General features: G+C 41.6%; 1 protein-coding gene across 2 annotated transcripts in view; it reads left to right on the top strand.

The window, feature by feature from the left end:
* Positions 1–18,579, top strand: part of GRID2 (glutamate ionotropic receptor delta type subunit 2) — a 1,102,902-nt gene that overhangs the window by 708,806 nt on the left and 375,517 nt on the right. For both annotated transcript variants that reach the window (XR_014472933.1, XM_083179104.1), the window contains exon 8: positions 3,235–3,354. Coding sequence is in view for 1 of the 2 variants with exons in the window: in XM_083179104.1 (XP_083035230.1) it covers positions 3,235–3,354 (120 nt within the window). In the remaining variant the exon portion in view is untranslated. The remainder of the gene's footprint in view (positions 1–3,234; positions 3,355–18,579) is intronic.

The raw sequence follows: 18,579 nt of genomic DNA, 5'->3' as shown, positions 1-18,579 counted from the left end.
TTAAAAATCTTATGCTTGCCAGCCAGATATAATTTTTCACCGTCACAGCCCAGACATCAATATGTGGAAGCACCGCCGTCACTCAGCTGCCGCCGTCAAGCCACAGACCAGGGACCAGTACACACAGAGTCAGGAGGATCGCCGGCTGGATCGCAAGTGGAAGCAGGACGTCTCAGCGTCAGACCAGAAGGAAGCCACGCCCAACGCGTTTCGTCACACTGTCACACTACAAATATATATATATTTGTATTTATCTATCCCAAAGACAAGTGGCAGCTGCAGCCACTGGGCTGCAGTATAGGCCATATAATGCAGGATTACATGGCTTAGAACATATAAACATACATGTTATGCTGATCTATTATATTTATGTGTTGTTTGGTTCCCTCAGGGATCAGCAGAGCTGTGTTTATCAAAAGCTATTTGGCACCCATTAATGGCAGTCCTTTTAAGCCCGTACCCATACTCCCATTGGCTAGTTTCACAGCAGTCTATGAGTGGGTCTAAAAGTAAGTGATGCCTTAAGCTGATGGGATTCCACACTTCACCTGATGTACAGGTTTATCAATCTTCAGGGAAATCACCTGGCACATATATTACATATATCTGAACATGTATGTTTATATGTGCTAATTGATTCCAGCCTTACAGTATATGGTCAGTGTACCCAGTGACCATTTGGCAACACAAATCATAAGGGAAGTTCCCCGGTGGGCTGTTGTATCCAAGGGCCGTCTGTATTAGGGAGTGGAGAGAGGGTGACAGACTGGTGATGTGGGTGTATTAGGGAGTAGAAGGTTGCAGCCTTGCAATGTGGTAATGGCATTGTAGTGAAATTAGCATAAAGTCACAGACAAATCTATCAAAAGACACAAGGGTGGCGGAAACTGGGTCCAACTCAGAATCAGGCCCTATGAGGGGGAACACCGATCCTTCAACAGACCATTGACACTCTATAGACCGCTTCTTGATGACTGCTGCTTCCAGACATTTCCAATATTCTTTAACTTTACAGGTTCTCTAATGAATATTTTTAGTTATTATACCCTTGTCCTGGCAAATGTTATTTTCAATCAGGGAATGTAAAAAAGAAATTCAGATGTAGATCTGAGGTAGAGTGATTTCAAAAACGTTCAGTGGTTATGACTTGGAGAGATCAAAGCATAGTAGGTATAGTTATAATCTGCAGAACACTGGTTGCAGATGGAAAACTGTTGACTGTGTATAACCTATACATTCTGTACCTCACAATTAGACAGAAGGAGGTTAAGAAGGTAATCAGATGTGCAAAAGCACAGGCTGAAGAGAAAATGGCCCAATCAGTGGGTAAAGGGGGGAAAACTTTTTTTAGGTATATAAGTGAAAGGAGAAAAACAAAAAGTGGAATAATAAGACTAAAGACAGAGAGTGGAAGTTTTCTTGAGGGGGACAATGTAATAGCAGATAATATTAATAATTATTTCTGCTCAGTATTCACTGCTGAAAGAGAGGGGAAGGGGCCACAATTAAGTTGCAAGTATAGTCAGAAAACTGAGGGAGAAACAAGTACATTTACAGAGGAGAAAGTCCTCACAGAACTCTCAAAACTGAAAGTGGATAAATCAATGGGGCCAGATGGGATACATCCAAGGATACTAAAAGAGCTCAAAGGGGAGCTGGTAAAACCAATAACAGAATTATTCAACCAGTCACTAGCTACTGGAGTAATCCCAGAGGACTGGAAAACAGCGAATGTAGTCCCACTGCACAAAAGTGGAAGCAAAGAAGAGGTAAGCAACTATCGACCAGTGAGCCTTACATCAGTAGTAGGGAATTTGATGGAAACACTCTTAAAAGAAAGAGTTGTAGAATATCTCAAAACCAGCAATTTACAGGATCCAAAACAGCATGGGTTTACTGGGGGAAGATCATGTCAAACAAATCTTATTGACTTTTTTGACTGGGTGACTAAAGTAATAGATCAAGGTGGGGCTGTAGATGTAGCTTATCTAGACTTTAATAAGGCTTTTGACACTGTCCCACATCCCAGACTGTTAAATAAACTTGAAAGCTTGGGATTGGATTCTAAGATAGTTAAATGGATAAGAGCATGGTTGCAGGACAGAAAACAGAGAGTTGTAGTAAACGGAGTACAGTCAAAGGAGGGAAAGGTTACAAGTGGAGTACCCCAGGGATCTGTACTTGGACCAGTGCTTTTTAATATCTTTATTGGTGATATTGCAAATGGAATTGAGGGTAAAATGTGCCTTTTTGCAGATGACACAAAGGTATGCAACAGGGTAGACACACCAGGAGGGGTAAAACAAATGATTGATGATCTAGGTAGATTAGAGGAATGGTCAAGAGCATGGCAACTACAGTTTAATGCCAAAAAATGAAAAATCATGCACTTGGGTTGCAAAAATCCAAAGACTAAATATAGTATAAATGGCACTATAATGGAAACTACTGAGGAAGAGAGGGATCTAGGTGTCACTATTTCAGGGGACTTAAAGGCAGGTAGGCAATGTAACAAAGCAATGAAGAAGGCAAGTCAGATGCTTGGTTGCATAGGGAGAGGTATCAGCAGTAGAAAGAAAGAAGTAATAATGCCACTGTATAGGTCATTGGTACGACCTCATCTAGAGTATTGTGTTCAGTTCTGGAGGCCATATCTCCAGAAGGATATAAATACATTAGAGACTGTACAAAGAAGGGCAACTAAAATGGTGCATGGCCTACATCACAAAACGTACCAGGAAAGACTAAAAGATCTTAATATGTATACTTTAGAGCTGAGAAGGGAAAGGGGGGACATGATAGAAACTTTCAAATATATCAAGGGTTTTAACAAGGTACAGGTGGGAGACATTCTTCACAGGAAGAGGAGCAGCAGAACACGAGGACATGCACTGAAACTAGAGGGAGGAAGATTCAGGGGAAATTTGAGGAAGAATTACTTCACAGAAAGAGTAGTAGATAGGTGGAATAGCCTCCCATCAGAGGTGGTAGAGGCAAATACAGTAGTACAATTTAAACATGCTTGGGATAGGCATATTGATATCCTTACAAAAAAATAAGGATCAAATATGGTTTGAGGTAACATGTTTAAAAAAGGGGCAGACTAGATGGGCCAAGTGGTTCTTATCTGCCGTCAAATTCTATGTTTCTATGTTTCTATGTAAGTTTAAGATGCCTAGAGAAAGTATTGTTTCAGAGATGTATTCAGTAAATAAGTGACCCTTTCTTTTTTAGGGTTCAATAAATGGACTAACGGGTATTTTAGAATTTGATGAAACTGGTGAAAATCCAAATATTTACTTTGAAATTCTGGGAACAAACTATGGTGAAGAACTTGGCAGGAGTGCTCGCAAGGTAAGACTTCAATAATAAATGCTAATCAATTAAACATTGATATAATCTCAATGTAAGTCTATCCATTTCTAATATTGGTAATGGGATTTGTAGAAATATAAACATACTGTATATTTCTGCTAGTGTGCTTATCCGGATACAAATACTTGTGGTTATTCCAATACAGTGTAACCTATATAGGATATATAAATTGTTTCTATAAGGAGGTTTATGTGTGGCCAAAATGATGGACCCAGAGCTGGATTGAGATCCATGGTTGGAGTGCCCAAGGACACCATCTCTGAGCCCCCCCGCCCAACTGGAGCAGCACACTGCTGTACTGTGCAGTTTTAGAGAAGCAGTTACTGCCCTGCGCAATAGGACCACTATTCACTAGCCACAAGTTACCAGATCAGCTGTTTAGGATTTATATTGCAACTGCTGGTCTCTTACTGCAGCACAGCGGAGGTGCACCTGCCGTTACTGCAGTCAGTGTCAGTAGCCACATTCTAGGGGACCCAAAACCACATGTGCGGGGATCTCAGATGACTCCCATCAGTAACCGCTGTCCTTGCAATGTCATCACTGCTGCAGTATGGACTGCTGAGTCCAAGGTCCTGTTGGGGCAGGGGTAGAGGATTGGGAGTACATACAACTGTCTTAAGTGCCCTAGGCCCCCTAAGGTTCAATCTGGACCTGGGTGAACCCTATTAACTGGTCCTTGCCTCCCACAGTATTATCATTTAAGATTTCCTATTCTACTCTTTTACTTTCTGCTTGGAATATTGGAAGTTTGTCAGCATTTGCTTTCCTTATTGTTAAGATAGAATAATGCTGTACTTCATATTGCTAAGTAATCTGCATGACAGGGCATTTAAGTAATGTAATAAACACTAAAGACACTTACTAACAAGACCCTTATACACCAATTGCATGGAGTCAGTTTACTGTAGTACATTGGGCCTGATTTAGCATTGTTAGCATAAAAGCACACAACTGAACAAAACCATCTTCTAGTACAGGTAGGGCTAATGCAGAGAAAAGTAAGTGTGTGTTTGTGAAATGGAGAACAGATGCAGACTGGAACAGAGATGCAGACTAGAACAGAGATGCAGACTAGAACAGAGATGCATACATTCCTGTCCAAACTATATTATTTGCAGGTGCTTCGGGGTAGAGGCAAATACAGTATAATGATGATGACTATAATCAGCATCAATAAACAACTTTTGTTTGGTGGATTGTGACAGTGGGACAGATTAAGCTTCAAAAGTGATAAAATGGAGAGTGATAAACAGCCAGCCAATCAGCTCTTGCCTGACATTTTTCAAACACAGACTGTGACAAGGAAGGTAGGAGCTGATTGGCTGGCTGTTTATCACTCTCCATTTTATCACTTTTGAAGCTTAGAGAATCTAGCCCTGTATCATTGATACTGTTGCTTTTCTGTTTTCATTGTTGCTTTTTATAAATTATATTGTATTTTACTAAAAGCTAATAGGAAGTACGTATTTAGCACGTAGACTTCAATAGGTAATGATAAAGTGTGCCGAGTGAAGATGATGAGTGAAGCAGGCCATGCGAGGGGACACCGTACACTGATTTGGAGTCTAAATTGACACAAAAAAACATGAAAGTCTCATGTCAAACTTTTCATATGTTGAACAATTCCATGTCTGCATTTTGCTTGTGTTGACGTTTTGTCTATGGCGACCTTGTGTATGTCAACCATTTTGTGCCGACCTATTTACTGTCAACCTAGACACCGTTGACATGATATACCATAACTGTTTGATCTCAGTACCTTCCAAATTGCACTTTTCAATATAGCGCTGGTATTAAATGCTTGGTATATGTTGTTTTTTGCAGCTCACCTTAACAGATATATTATTTCTGTACTGACATGCTAGACTTGTCTTCACCAAGGTAGTACTGTACACTCCATGCTCATCCTTGTTATAGTAGAAACCATCTCAGTCAGTTTTGTATAGGGACAACTCTTACTATACTGTAGAGCAGGGATGGAGAAACTTCGGGCCTCCAGCTGTTGCCCACACACTTGAGAGGCCATTGTCATTGAATTCGATAGATAGATAGATCATATATATATATATATATATATATATATATATATATATATATATATATATATATATATATGTATATATTTCTAATGTCCTTTTGTGTGTCTCCGAAACACTGACATCTGTCTCTCTCCCACATGCACAAACACAGAGGCAATCACAAGGTAGAAGACTCGTTTTCTAAGCATTTGCTTTGAGCGGGCTTACTTGTAGATAGATAGATAGATAGATTTTTTTTTTAGCCTAGCAGCCTGCAGCTATATAACAGACAATGAATTGTACAGGCTTCCTTAGGCACAGCCATTGCTTTTTAATGCTTTTAAAATTAGAACTATGAATTTATTCCAGAAGCATATTTATTAAAATGTGCAAAGTCAGCAACATTTTATGCAATGGTTTTATCAATATTCAAACTATTGCCCAGTAACCATAAATTAGGAGGTGGTTAAATACAGTTCCATACTTTCTAAAACCCTCACACAGACCTAAAAATCATGGATTCATTTTCTGTATCAATACAATGTCAGATTTTCAGATTTGAAGTCTAGTCACGTTAATGCAAGGGTAATTACTGGTAAATATGTTCAAATAAAATTGAATCCATTATCACTTTTTTCAGTACAGTACAGTTCACTCTTAATGTGTTTAAAAATCTCCGGAGGCAATGCATGATCACAGTAAAATAAATAGGAACATTATTAAGCTTATTACTATGAAAAGGGGGATTTCAGATCACAGATGTATTTAGCTTGGATACTGTCTTATGTGAAGTAACATTAAAGGTCAAGGCAGAAGAATTTCCTATGCTCTTTTAGTTGGAGTGACATCAAATTGTTATTAAGTGCTAGCACTATTCTAAAACACTTAGCCACTTTTTTGTAATAAAATAATTTTGGGCAGCACTCACAAACATTTTCACTGCTCTTAAGATACATGTGGCCCCATCACAGTACTATGCTTTTAAGGACTGCGGGCATACTGCCAACACAATAATGCAATCTAGAGTTACAGAAGTCAAAAACAGTGACAAAGAAATAAATCCTAACAGATATACAAGAAATATACTTTAGGAAATAGAAAGTAAGGAGAGAATTTTAGGCCCATGCAGTGCTTAGTGGGGCCTTAAGCATAACACAGTTTAGATCTGAAAGTGATGGATAAGGTTCAGTGCCTGATGTCATCAGCATCACAGTGAGTGACATCCCCATGGGCTACAGCACTAAGACCATGATGCCAATGTACATGAGATACATGGCAAACTAGGAACAAGAAGGAAAACCTTTGACTACAGTATTTGTTTAGAATTTCAAAAGGTCGCTGCATAAGCCAAAAATGGCATTAAGGTAATTTGTGTTTCAAGCTTCATTTTTTTAAATGTATTTAATTAGGGTTGCAGATAATATCTGCATAGAAAATATACAATCAAGGTAATGTTAAGAAAGGAGGAAGCCCGCTTGCAGTGTCCAACCAGGCACCCATCTCTCTCTCTTGCTTACTGTCAGGCAGCATAGTCGGTGTCACTTATACCCGGTACACGTTACAAAGCTGGGTCAGACCTGAAATCTTGATCCCAGGTCCGACCCTTTCACATTAAATGCAAGTCACCCATTATACAGAGGGCGACCCATGTTAAACCCTTCTTTTAACCTGAGTTGAACTGCTGGGTTGGTTGACCCAGGTTATAAGCTTTCACGCTGCACATTGATATGTCATCAACCCGGCAATAACCCATGTCCATGGTGTAGTGTGAAAGAGGTATTAGTGACAGTGCCTGGCTCTAGTAGACTTTGGAGTGGTGCTAAAGTCTATTGCACAAGACTTCAGCAAAATGGCATTGCAGACATCTTTTTACCTGTGATTTCACAATTGAGCATGCACAAAACTTCAGCTACTGCACCAATTTCCCAGCGACTTGGGAGAGCTGCTGCAGTACTGAACAAAAAATGGGTACAACATATTCCAGTGTGCGTCCCCATGGACCTAAGGGGCCATTGTGCACCACACACACTGCAACCATTATAAAGATGCCACCATGTGCAATATTGATTTTGCCCAATCTATGTAGTTTAGCATTCATTTTGATAAATAAACAAGCAAGCAGTTGTATAGCTGCAATAAAGTGCATTGTGTAAAAAAAGCAGTGTTGCAAAAATGGTTTATCACAGTTAATTGGATACCTCCTTAGTGTTTATACATAATATCATACAACAACTATACCTGCATATTTTGTTTTCTGGTGGTTGTACCATGTAAGGATTTCACTAACAAAATGAGATTTTCGCTTCATAAAACAAAGAGACCAATATGAGACTGATTACAGAATTAAATTTTACTGAAATATGCAATTAAGCTTATACCCGCTGGTGTTGTTTTTAAATAAGTTCTATATAAACTTTTAAAGTAGAAACTATTGTTTTTAGCAATAAAATACCAATTATAGTTATACTGTTTTGCAGTAATAAAGGTATTACGGGTATGAACATTTCACCCATCTTATATATTCCATAAAATATTATTTGAAATAAAAATATAAACAATATATGATAAAAACAATACACATAAAAAACATATAATAAAGGCACTGCATATTGCAGAGATTGCAAAGATAATTAAAACATATCTCAACCACAAGTGACATATTCATCTAAAAAATGTTTTTGCTAGTAATTTACCCAGAAAGGAACTTAAATTTGTAGTAAAATCAGTTCCACTGCAAACAATATGATTTAAGGCTTATGTAATGATTAGTACATCTTTGTATGATAAATGTAATTGGTAGTAATTTATATACTGAAAAGGGTAGCATTTCCAGTTAAGAATACCTTTTCACAGACCCAGTCTCTTCTATACCTGTAATCAGTGGCAGTTCGAGGAGTGGGTGCAGCACAGTCCAAAATTAAAATAGGGGAGCCACAGTAACTGCCAGAACATTGCTGCCAAACATCACCATTCGTGACACACTGGTACAGTAGATAGTGTCACCCTATATGAATTTTGGACTGCACTGTAGCCTCATCTCTGCAACTGCCACTGCCCAAAATTAAGAGGATCATATAATATATTTTTTTAGATCCATTTCTGGGTATAAGATTAACATTTCCAAAACTGGATTGTTGCTTTCTCTGCCTCATCTTCCATCCGCAAAGCCTTTTCTAAACCTTTTAAAATTATATGAAGCAGACTTTTCTCCCAAATATAATTTACTAGAGTTGCGACCATGCTGGAAAAATGGAAACTCCTCTTTATTAGAAAGAGTAGGAGTGCTCAAAAACATAATTCTGATTATTTTTTTAATATAATATAAATGCTTATCCAAAAATGACCAGAATCAGAATCAGCTTTATTGGCCAGTTATACTTGCATATACTAGGAAAATTTTCCAGTTAAATTGCATCAGCCAAGTGACAACGTTGAAGGGGTGAGGGACATATAACATAATTAAATAACAAACCATGTAACACACAACATATGAAGACTGTAGTGTATTTTATTACAGGTTGAGTATCCCCTATCCGAAATGCTCGGGACCATGAGCATTCCGGATAGGGGAATTTTCCGGTTTTTGGAATATATTTTTGTAGCCATACTTACCTGTCCCCTGATGGTGTCCGGTGGTCCCTCGGCATCCGCGCAGTCCCCGGGCGTCCACAGCAGGCCTCCGGCATCTTCTCCTGGTCTCCAGCGGTCCCAGGAATGCATTGCGCGAGTGTGCGCGCGCACCGGTGACGTCACCGGCGCACGCGCACACTCGCGCAATGCATTCCTGGGACCGCTGGAGACCCTGGAGAAGATGCCGGAGGCCTGCTGTGGACGCCCGGGGACTTGGTAAGTATGAAAAGAGGGTTATGGGGTTAAAAAAAAAATTATTAAATGATTCCAAAAACCACGGTTTTTGGAATAATTCGGATAAGGGATGTCCGGATAGCGGATACTCAACCTGTATATTATTTTTTTCAGTGAGTCCAATCACGATCATGATCATGATGTCACATTTCCAACAATATTACAGTATACTTTTTTTATGGCAAATAAAAAAAAAAAAAACTGAAACATGCTCTAGCTAAACTGTAGGCAACTCACAAATCTGGAGGGTTCGGAGTGAATTGCTTTATTCTAAACTTTCATATGTATCCTCATGTGAAAAAAAACTCATGTTCCACGATAATTAACATTCCTGAATTTTGCCCAATAAATCCCATAGAAGTCCTCTATCAACTCCCTATGTTCCCCTGACAAAGGACTTTGCATCACATTCAATGCCTGTGACCCAAACAGCACTACAGTATATTATATTTGTCAGCCTTTCTTGATAAATGTGCTCTTCTACAGCAATCACTTTTTTAGATGTTGCTTTAAGCTCGGCATTTTATATATTCACTCCTTCACACCCCCATCCCTGGTGCTTTATCTGCTTCTCACAGTTTTAAGGTTTAGAGAAAATTCTAAACTCACCATATCTTCTGCCAAACCACATTGGGATAAACTAGTATCACAGAGGCAATAAGACTTAGCTGCTATGACTTCTTACAAAGTACTGTTGAACCATTATAATTATGTTTACTGTATATTCAAGAGGACTATACAGTACACATACAGACATTGCAGAAAGCATAGTTGTAAACAAGTTGTCTCCTCTGACTCCATGCAGTGCATTGTCTGCCATCACAAATGCTTTTGTCACTATTTTTGGAAATGTGGTAAAAGACAAACAATTTTGGAATAAAGTTTTGATGTTTATTACTTATCTTTCACTCAAGTTTACTCCTGACTCCTTAGCCTGTCTTTATGCCAATTGTGATATGGGTCCCCTCAACAATAACACAATCCGTATTCTCAGTGATCTGGTCAGTGTTTAAAAAATGATTATCTTATTGAAAGCTGAAGGTCCCCTCTTTCCATGGGTATAAGAATTGTAAAAATCGGCTACTGGGAACCGGAGATATCTGACTTCAAAGCAGTGGTCCCCATCCAAGCCTGTTAATTGTTATTCCCAGTCAGATATTTCAGGTTCTGTCTGACAGAGTTTTTTTTGAGGATATATTCCAAAAGCTGTGACACTTCCTCTTTGAAGGACACTAGTAGCTTGTCTATACTTTTCCCAGAACCAGCACTGGTTACTGCTCCAGCTCCACACACCTTGTATGTAATATTATATACTTTTGGGCAGATTGCTCTGTCTCCTGAACTCTGATCCCCTAATCACCAATATAATTTGGTAGGTGGGATTCTCTAGTTTTTCCATTAAAATCTAAGAAATCTATTTCCGGGAACTGGAGATATCTGCAGTCAAGCAAGCTGTCCTCCCACCAGAAAATTATGAATAATGAGCCCACTCCACTATATTAAACATCCTCTACCACCCTGGAAGTTATGTATCAGGGCCCCATCATTCAGCCCAATGCCCCCTTCTCCCACTCCATCTCCCACCATCTGTGCAGTAAAGGGGTAATTAGTGGAAATTACGGATCCAGGCCCTACATGCAGAGTGGTTGATATAATACCCCCTACCACCCGCAGGACATCAAAGCTTCCCCTACCGCTGGAGGATCAGTAGGGGCCCCAATACATTGCTATGCCCAGGGGTCTACACTGCTGTTGACGCCCCTGTATGCATGTATGTATGTGTATGTATGTATGTATGTATGTATGTATGTATATATATATATATATATATATATATATATATATAATTTTTTTATTATTATTATTATTTATATATATTTGATCTATCTATAATACTTTAACTGACCCGGCATATACTGGGTCACCTAAGTGTCCATCTCCGTGCTTTGCTCCACCCCTCTGTAAACCCCCTTCTGAAAATCCTGCGTTTGCCACTGCTTCTCCTTGAATGAAGTAAAGCAAATGATGCTTCAACTCTTGTACTTCAAAGGAAAATCTACCTTACCTAATATCAGAAAGGGTATTCTTAGCTTTTTGCAAAAAAATGGGGGTTTATATAGAGAATGTGGATCAACCACAAAGGAACACACAAAATTGTTGAAAAACAGAATGATACCTTGGCCTTAAGTTTCTTGCTCATTGTTTATGATTATGTATTGTATCCCTCTATTACATTACCTTAGTCTTACAATCACCCTAGTCTCTAACAGCTACTTAAAGATGTTGTATTCTGCTCTATCACCCCTCCCTCTCCTCAGCTTTCCCTAATAAGTGCCCCCTCCCCCTCTTTAATCTTGGAATATTTTCTTTGTCTCTTCTATTTATTACTATTGGTATTTGTGTTTATAGATCAGTATTATCCATGTCTGTCTTGGGAGATCTTTGACTTCTTGTTGCTGTTTGGATATATCACCTTTACCATATTGCAGCATTTAAGTAACCCAACTCCTTCTGTCATTCCTGTTTTCCCACTTGACTTTGATGTTTTGTTTAAGCTACTTCTATTGATACTATGGGCCTGATTCAGACCTGTTCGCTAGGCTGCATATGTTCGCAGCCTAGCAAACAGGTAAATGCTGCCCAACTGAACGGTCACCTCCTGCCGCATGAAACCCCACATTTGCATGCAATGGGATGTGTACGCTGTCGCCGACCATCAAAATGCTTTCATTTTCAGTGACATCAGAGGCATTGCGTTATCATCCTTTGACCCACCTATGTTCCCAGGGGAATGCCCAGAATTTTCATGGGCACATCCAGAAAACACTCGATGTTCCCCTGCCCCAGCCCATGCAAATACTTTGGCAAGTGTGATACTTGCCTATGGCGTTTGCACAAGAGGTCTGCACATGCGCATATTCGTCAATGCGCATGCTCAGACCCACACCATCAGAAACGGGGCTGAATTTGGCCCCGACTGATGAAACTTGAATCAGGCCCTATACTTGTTATTTTCTTTATTTCAGGTCATCGTTTTTTATTAATATTCTATGTACACTGCATTTTATTTTACTTTTAATAAAAAAAATGATTAGATTTTATTTTGCTTATAAGGATGGTTAAAATTAGCTGAACCCGGCATGCAAATTTAGCTAAGATAAAGGCAATAGTGCTGTATTTAGAGAGTTCTCGCACATAATGGACACATGTTTGTGAAATATGAATCATTAGGATTTGTAAATGTGTGTGATTTATGCATATAAAAGAGGCACTGGATTTTTATACTCAATCTTCTTAATTATATTTTTGATGATAATCTTGAAGTGATAGAAGTTGTTTTGTTGGTCAAAATTATACTGGAAGTCTTAACACCATTATTCCATTATGTTATTGAATGCTAAGATAAAGAATGACATTTGAATTTTTCAATACACCATTTAACATTACAAAAGGGAGTTGACTGTAATTCTAATTGCCTTATTTACATTTGATATGAAAATAAAGCCTCTACACTAAGCTTCAATTAAAGATATTTATTTTTAATCTCAATGTCATTAGACTTTGCTTAAATCTTGAGGTGTAAGTACACATGCATTGTATATGCATACAAATAGAGAAGACCCAAGCATATTATGATGTACTTGGAACAATTATTGCAAAACTCACTATTCCCTTTATGTTCTTACTGTATGATATGTTTACATCTATTGAACTTTTTAAAATATTTTCTAAAAACACCATTGCTAGTGACAAAATATTGATTGTGTTTGACATGCGTTGTTAGGCAGCTGTTGCACTTTATACAGTAGGTAGTAGGGTGTGGGGCAAAGAAGTCAACTCCACTCATCTCTGTCACAACCCTAGTCGGCGATTCCCCAGATACGGCAATCTGAGAATCCCGGCCCCGTGACACTTCTCCTGGGTACCCCAAGCGTGTGCGTATTTCACCACGATTCCGCTTGCCACCAATCAAAGTAAGCTTTTTGGACTTAGTCCGCGACATCTTTGATTCTGCCGACACACCAAATTATGAGTTACACGGTAGCGCTCTGTCGAATTCGTCAGAGGCTTGGGCTGGAAAACAGCAGACACCAGAACTAATTATGACTTTTAATGAAGTGAAAACACTACAAGGCTTACAGTATATTACAGAAAACATAAGTTACAAGATATATGATTAATAGGTAAGTCAAACGTAAAAAACTATTTCAAAATAAAACAAAATGGGAATAAAGAAACAAACCGCTTCCAGGACACACAGCATGAAGGGGGGTTTGGAGTGGAAATCTCTCCGGATACTGGATCATTTCAGAGACAGGTATCGGACCCATCCCATTCCCAAGAAAATTAACAACATGTCTTGAGAGACACACACTTTTAAGATTTGCAAAACACACACAATCACAGCCCCCACCTCAGGAATCTCCCTGTCAAGGGGTTTCCTTAGGATATACCCAGGGACTGGCTAATTGACTTCCCTTTTGAAGATGAGCAATTTAGACATTCAATCACCCCCCTGGGGCCTCTTAATTCTTATCTCAAATAAGGTGTCATTCTAGAGTTCTAAGAGAATTGCTTTCCTGACATCTCTTCTGGTCTGGGAAGACACTTGCCAGATCTCTGCCTTAGTTTTATAGATGCAGGGGGGAAGGAGATAACCTCTGCTTTCCTGTTGAGTTTTCAAACAGATGGGCAGGGGTTGTTGGAATAACCTTTTTACCCACCATTTCTTCATAAAAATACAGGATACATGCAGGTCACTTATCAATAACATTGTATGTACAGTTAGGCCCATTCCGGCATCAGAATGGCGCTTAATCGTGATACCTCCCCCTTTAAAGATCAGCATGGGAGCAGTGGCCAAACCAGCCACAATCTCCCATGCTGAGCCTTGACACTTGTCAGTGCCCTGTCCGACAGACTGTTGCATTCCTACTAACACATTCCGATAATTGGCATCTGTCAGGATTCCACTTGACACCTCAGCCATGGCTAGGGCAGGCAAGGGGCCTGATTCCGGCTCCTCCTCCAGGAGACAGCAAGCTGTGGGTAAACAGCTGTCCCTGCCCAAGTCATCTGTGGGCACACTGATACAGTGGAAGGTGTGCCCCCTTGTGCCATCCTTGCTGGCAAGGACACAGCCCACCCCAGCTGTGCATTGGACTCCTGGGCATAGATTCTGACTTGCCACCGGCAGTTCCGTTTGCCATCCTGGGGTCAGAACCAACCTCTTCTGCCACACCCCACACGGGCATTTCCCTGAGGTGTAAGCATTCCAGAGCCTCTGCTTGGCTTGGGCAGCCTTAAGAGGACTGTGGGACAATGCTATCAGGTGTTGTAAAGTACCTTTACATGACATGAGGTGAACAACAATAAATATGATACAAATCATATTGGCTATGGCCTTTTCTGTGTTTACCTCAGCACTACATACCATGGGACAGGTAATCCTGTCACCTTCCCAGAACCTCTTGTCCTGCTCTCTTGCCTGAGCTGATTGATCCACTCTCCCTTTCACTGGGTTTATCTGTGCTCCGTGGGCCCTCAGACCCTTCTGGTTACACACAGCAGCTTCACTACTTGCCGCTGGCTCTATTACTAAAGCAACCCTCTCACTATACCCATGGGTATCTTTCACACTTCCCAGGTATGGGGCAGCCGCAGTGGGAGGCGGCTCACCTGGCATCTGCAGGCTTGCAGCCTCCGTGACGGTTTGGTCACGGAATCTCTCCGTATTTGGAGGGGATCCCTGCTGGGTTCCTGTGTTCATCAATATCTCCTTGGGATACCATACCCGGGAGTATATGGGGACAAGGGCATCGGCCACTTTGTCAATGGGGACAAGGGCATCGGCCACTTTGTCGATGGGGACAAGGGCATCGGCCACAGCTTCTGGGTAACGGGTGGTGTAATCTACCCCTATTGAAATGTACTCTGTTCTGGAGCTACTGGGCACTGCAAGGGGCCCTACAATATCTACAGCCACCCGCTCAAAGGGTTCTGATACCACGGGGAAGGAAATAATGGGGGGCCTTGCCCACATCCCCAGGCTTCCCCACTATCTGAAAGGTATGGCAGGTCCGACAGTACCGGTCCACCTCTTTTATCATACCTGGCCAGTGGAATTTATGCAGACGAGCCCCGGTCTTTTTAACCCTAAGGTGTCCAGATAGGGGAATTTCATGAGCTACCTTAAGCAGACTCTCCCTATACCTTTGGGGTATGACCAGCTGACGTTCCGTAACTTGCCCTGGTGGGGTGTTGTGGACTCCATCCTCTCAATACAAACAACCATTCTCCCAGTACAGCCTGGGAGTACCCTGGGAGCCATCTGACTCCTGAGCTGCTGCTGCAGCCCTGAGACTCGCCAGAGAGGGATCCGTTATCAATCCAGCTTTGAAAGATCCACTTTCTATTGAGCCCTCAGGGTGTGTAAGGACCTCCTGCTGTGTGTCTGTGTCCTGACATGAAGAAGGGTGGTCTGTGGGGGATGCTGCAGTAAGGGACACTCTCTCCCTATCTGACAGGTCTGCAGTGCACACAGGACCCACCGGGTCACTTATTATACCTGGTACAACATTTCCCACAGTAGTGCAAGACATCAAATTATCAACATTAACATCAATATCATAACCTGGGGAGGCATCCTGCACTACCTGCAAATTAGCCTGTGCATCTTCCACCACACATGGGACCAATCTTGCTGGCTTACAACTGGACTGTGGCAAAACCTCTATATCTGGATCCCATTGTCTCTGAGCAGGAAGGGGGTTATCTGAGCATGTTGTCACCATTAACTTATTGGCAGGTACATGCTCTGCCTGCGACCAACTCAGATCTGTCCCATTTGTGCAGTTAGCGTCCCCTGGCCCCATGTCACACCCAGACATCACTGGAAGAACAGGGTTAACGTCTAGCACAGCAACATGAATATCATCACCAGCAGCACTCCTACCACTGGTGAGTGAGGGTGTCTCATTCCCAACTAGATTAGGGCATTCATTTAACCCCACAAACTGGCAAGGATTACCCACTATACCTGTCTCTAACTCACCCTCCCCTACCTCCATCTCCACAGCAGGTACGGCACTATCACAGATCATCCCAGGAGCTTCACAAAAAATCACAACATTGCAATGTTCAGCATGGTTACATACTACCTGATATGCATCATATGGTTCAGAATGGTTAGCGACAGTGGGGACAACATTGACAGATATGTGTGGAGTTAATAAAAGTCCCACATCAGTAGTCCCACACACATTTGTGTGCATACAGTCAGAAAGTCCCATTCCTCTTTCCAACATAGTCTCTTCCCTGCTTACTTTCACTATGCAGTTAGCCTCTGCTGGCAACAAATCTGAAACAACGGGTGGGAACATGCTGCTCACATCTTCCAGCAGTTTAAACTGGGCCTTGTGATGTGAGGTCTCATGAGCAGGTTCCATGATGGCTGTAGTAGGCAGAGGTACCTTGTCCTGGTGGGGCACCCCTGGTGAGAGCAACCTGCTGACATCCTCAGCTTCTGCTTCTCCCAGCAGTTTAAACTGGGACTTTGCTTCCAGAGCTGGTAACAGCAGCTGTTCTAGGCGATGCCACTCCGCATCTACCCGGCGGCACTGATCTCTCCAAAATGGGGTATCCAGCTTTCTCCAAGCATCGACCTCCTGCTGAATGAATTGGTAACATTCTCCCAGTTCTCTCAGCAGCACCCCAGGAGACGCAGATGGACCCCAGACACGAAATGCTGCACGATACTGGCTGAAGGCATTGCACTCATCGTCCCTTGCCTGGGTGAGCTGCGTAATCATCTTCCCATGAGTATGGTTGTGGCAGGAGATACCTTGCAGCTGGCATTCTTCCGTTAGTTCCTCTGTGCTCATTAGGGTAAACACATCATCATCCTCCACTGGGTCCATATACCCACTGGACTTCTCTGGTACCGTAGTGGATTGGTACTCTGCAGCCTCCATGACTGCCATGCACCCAACAGTCTCCCTGGTACTAGCAGAAATGCCAGACCCCTGAGTAAAGTCCAGGTCCAGCTGGTTATCCACAACCAAGCCGGCATTTACTTTGCTCTCCCTGTGTGTTTCAAAAACAGGGAAATCGTTGTGATGCAGTCCATTGAAATTTGCATCCACTGTCACAGGCTGCCAGCTGAGGGTAGCTATTTCCAGCTGGAGCTTGCGATCTGCTGCTTCCTTTGCAGCAGTAGCCCTCCTTATATTGAACTGCATTATCAGTTTCAGCACCAATGCATTATCTGGCTCTTTCACATACCTCAGAGCCTCTTGCATATACAGATCCAAGGCAGAGCAGTAATTGGAGGCATCCAATCCACGGTGTGTGGGGCCTGCAATCTTCATTGTCTGCTTCTCCTCTTCCTCTGATCTGGAACCAGAATGATTCCCAACCTCAGACCTGGAATTCGCTTGATTCCCCCCAGCTACCTGCTGGTCCGCATCTCTGAGGACTTGGATCATCTGTTCCCTGGTCTCCCCCTTGGCAGGCTCCACTCGGTTGATACCAGAGACCACATCACGATCCAACTTCACACTATTAATTTCCACAGAAAGTAAAAGTTCAGTACAAAGTCCACCTCTTGCTACCTCAGTAGCCCTGGCTGGTGAACTCTCACGCACAAGTCCGCCATCGTGATGCTCTGTATCTTACTCCATAGAGTCACAGGTCAATCTCCACTTAATCTGTGCCTCCTTATAAGTAGATGCCATTCTGCTGCAGTTACTCCTCCAAAATAATAAAACAGGGATGGGGAACAGGAAATGCTTTTACGGTGACTTACACTACTACATAAGCCTTTAGTTTTGGTATCTGGTGAAATGTATTCACTTAAGTTATCCAAATAAAAAACACCGCTGGCCACCAGTTTGTCACGACCCTAGTCGGCGATTCCCCAGATTCCCCAGATACGGCAATCTGAGAATCCCAGCCCTGTGACACTTCTCCTGGGTACCCCAAGCGTGTGCGTATTCACCACGATTCCGCTTACCACCAATCAAAGTAAGCTTTTTGGACTTTGATTCTGCTGACACACCAAATTATGAATTACAAGGTAGCGCTCTGGCGAATTCGTCAGAGGCTTGGGCTGGAAAACAGCAGACACCAGAACTAATTATGACTTTTAATGAAGTGAAAACACTACAAGGCTTACAGTATATTACAGAAAACATAAGTTACAAGATATATGATTAATAGGTAAGTCAAACGTAAAAAACTATTTCAAAATAAAACAAAATGGGAATAAAGAAACAAACCGCTTCCAGGACACACAGCATGAAGGGGGGTTTGGAGTGGA

This window comes from Crinia signifera, chromosome 1 (genome assembly GCF_055691185.1).
Source record: "Crinia signifera chromosome 1, ASM5569118v1, whole genome shotgun sequence".
Taxonomy (NCBI): Eukaryota; Metazoa; Chordata; class Amphibia; order Anura; family Myobatrachidae; genus Crinia; species Crinia signifera.
Note: the sequence above shows the minus strand (reverse complement) of the source record. Positions and strands in the feature narration are given on the sequence as shown.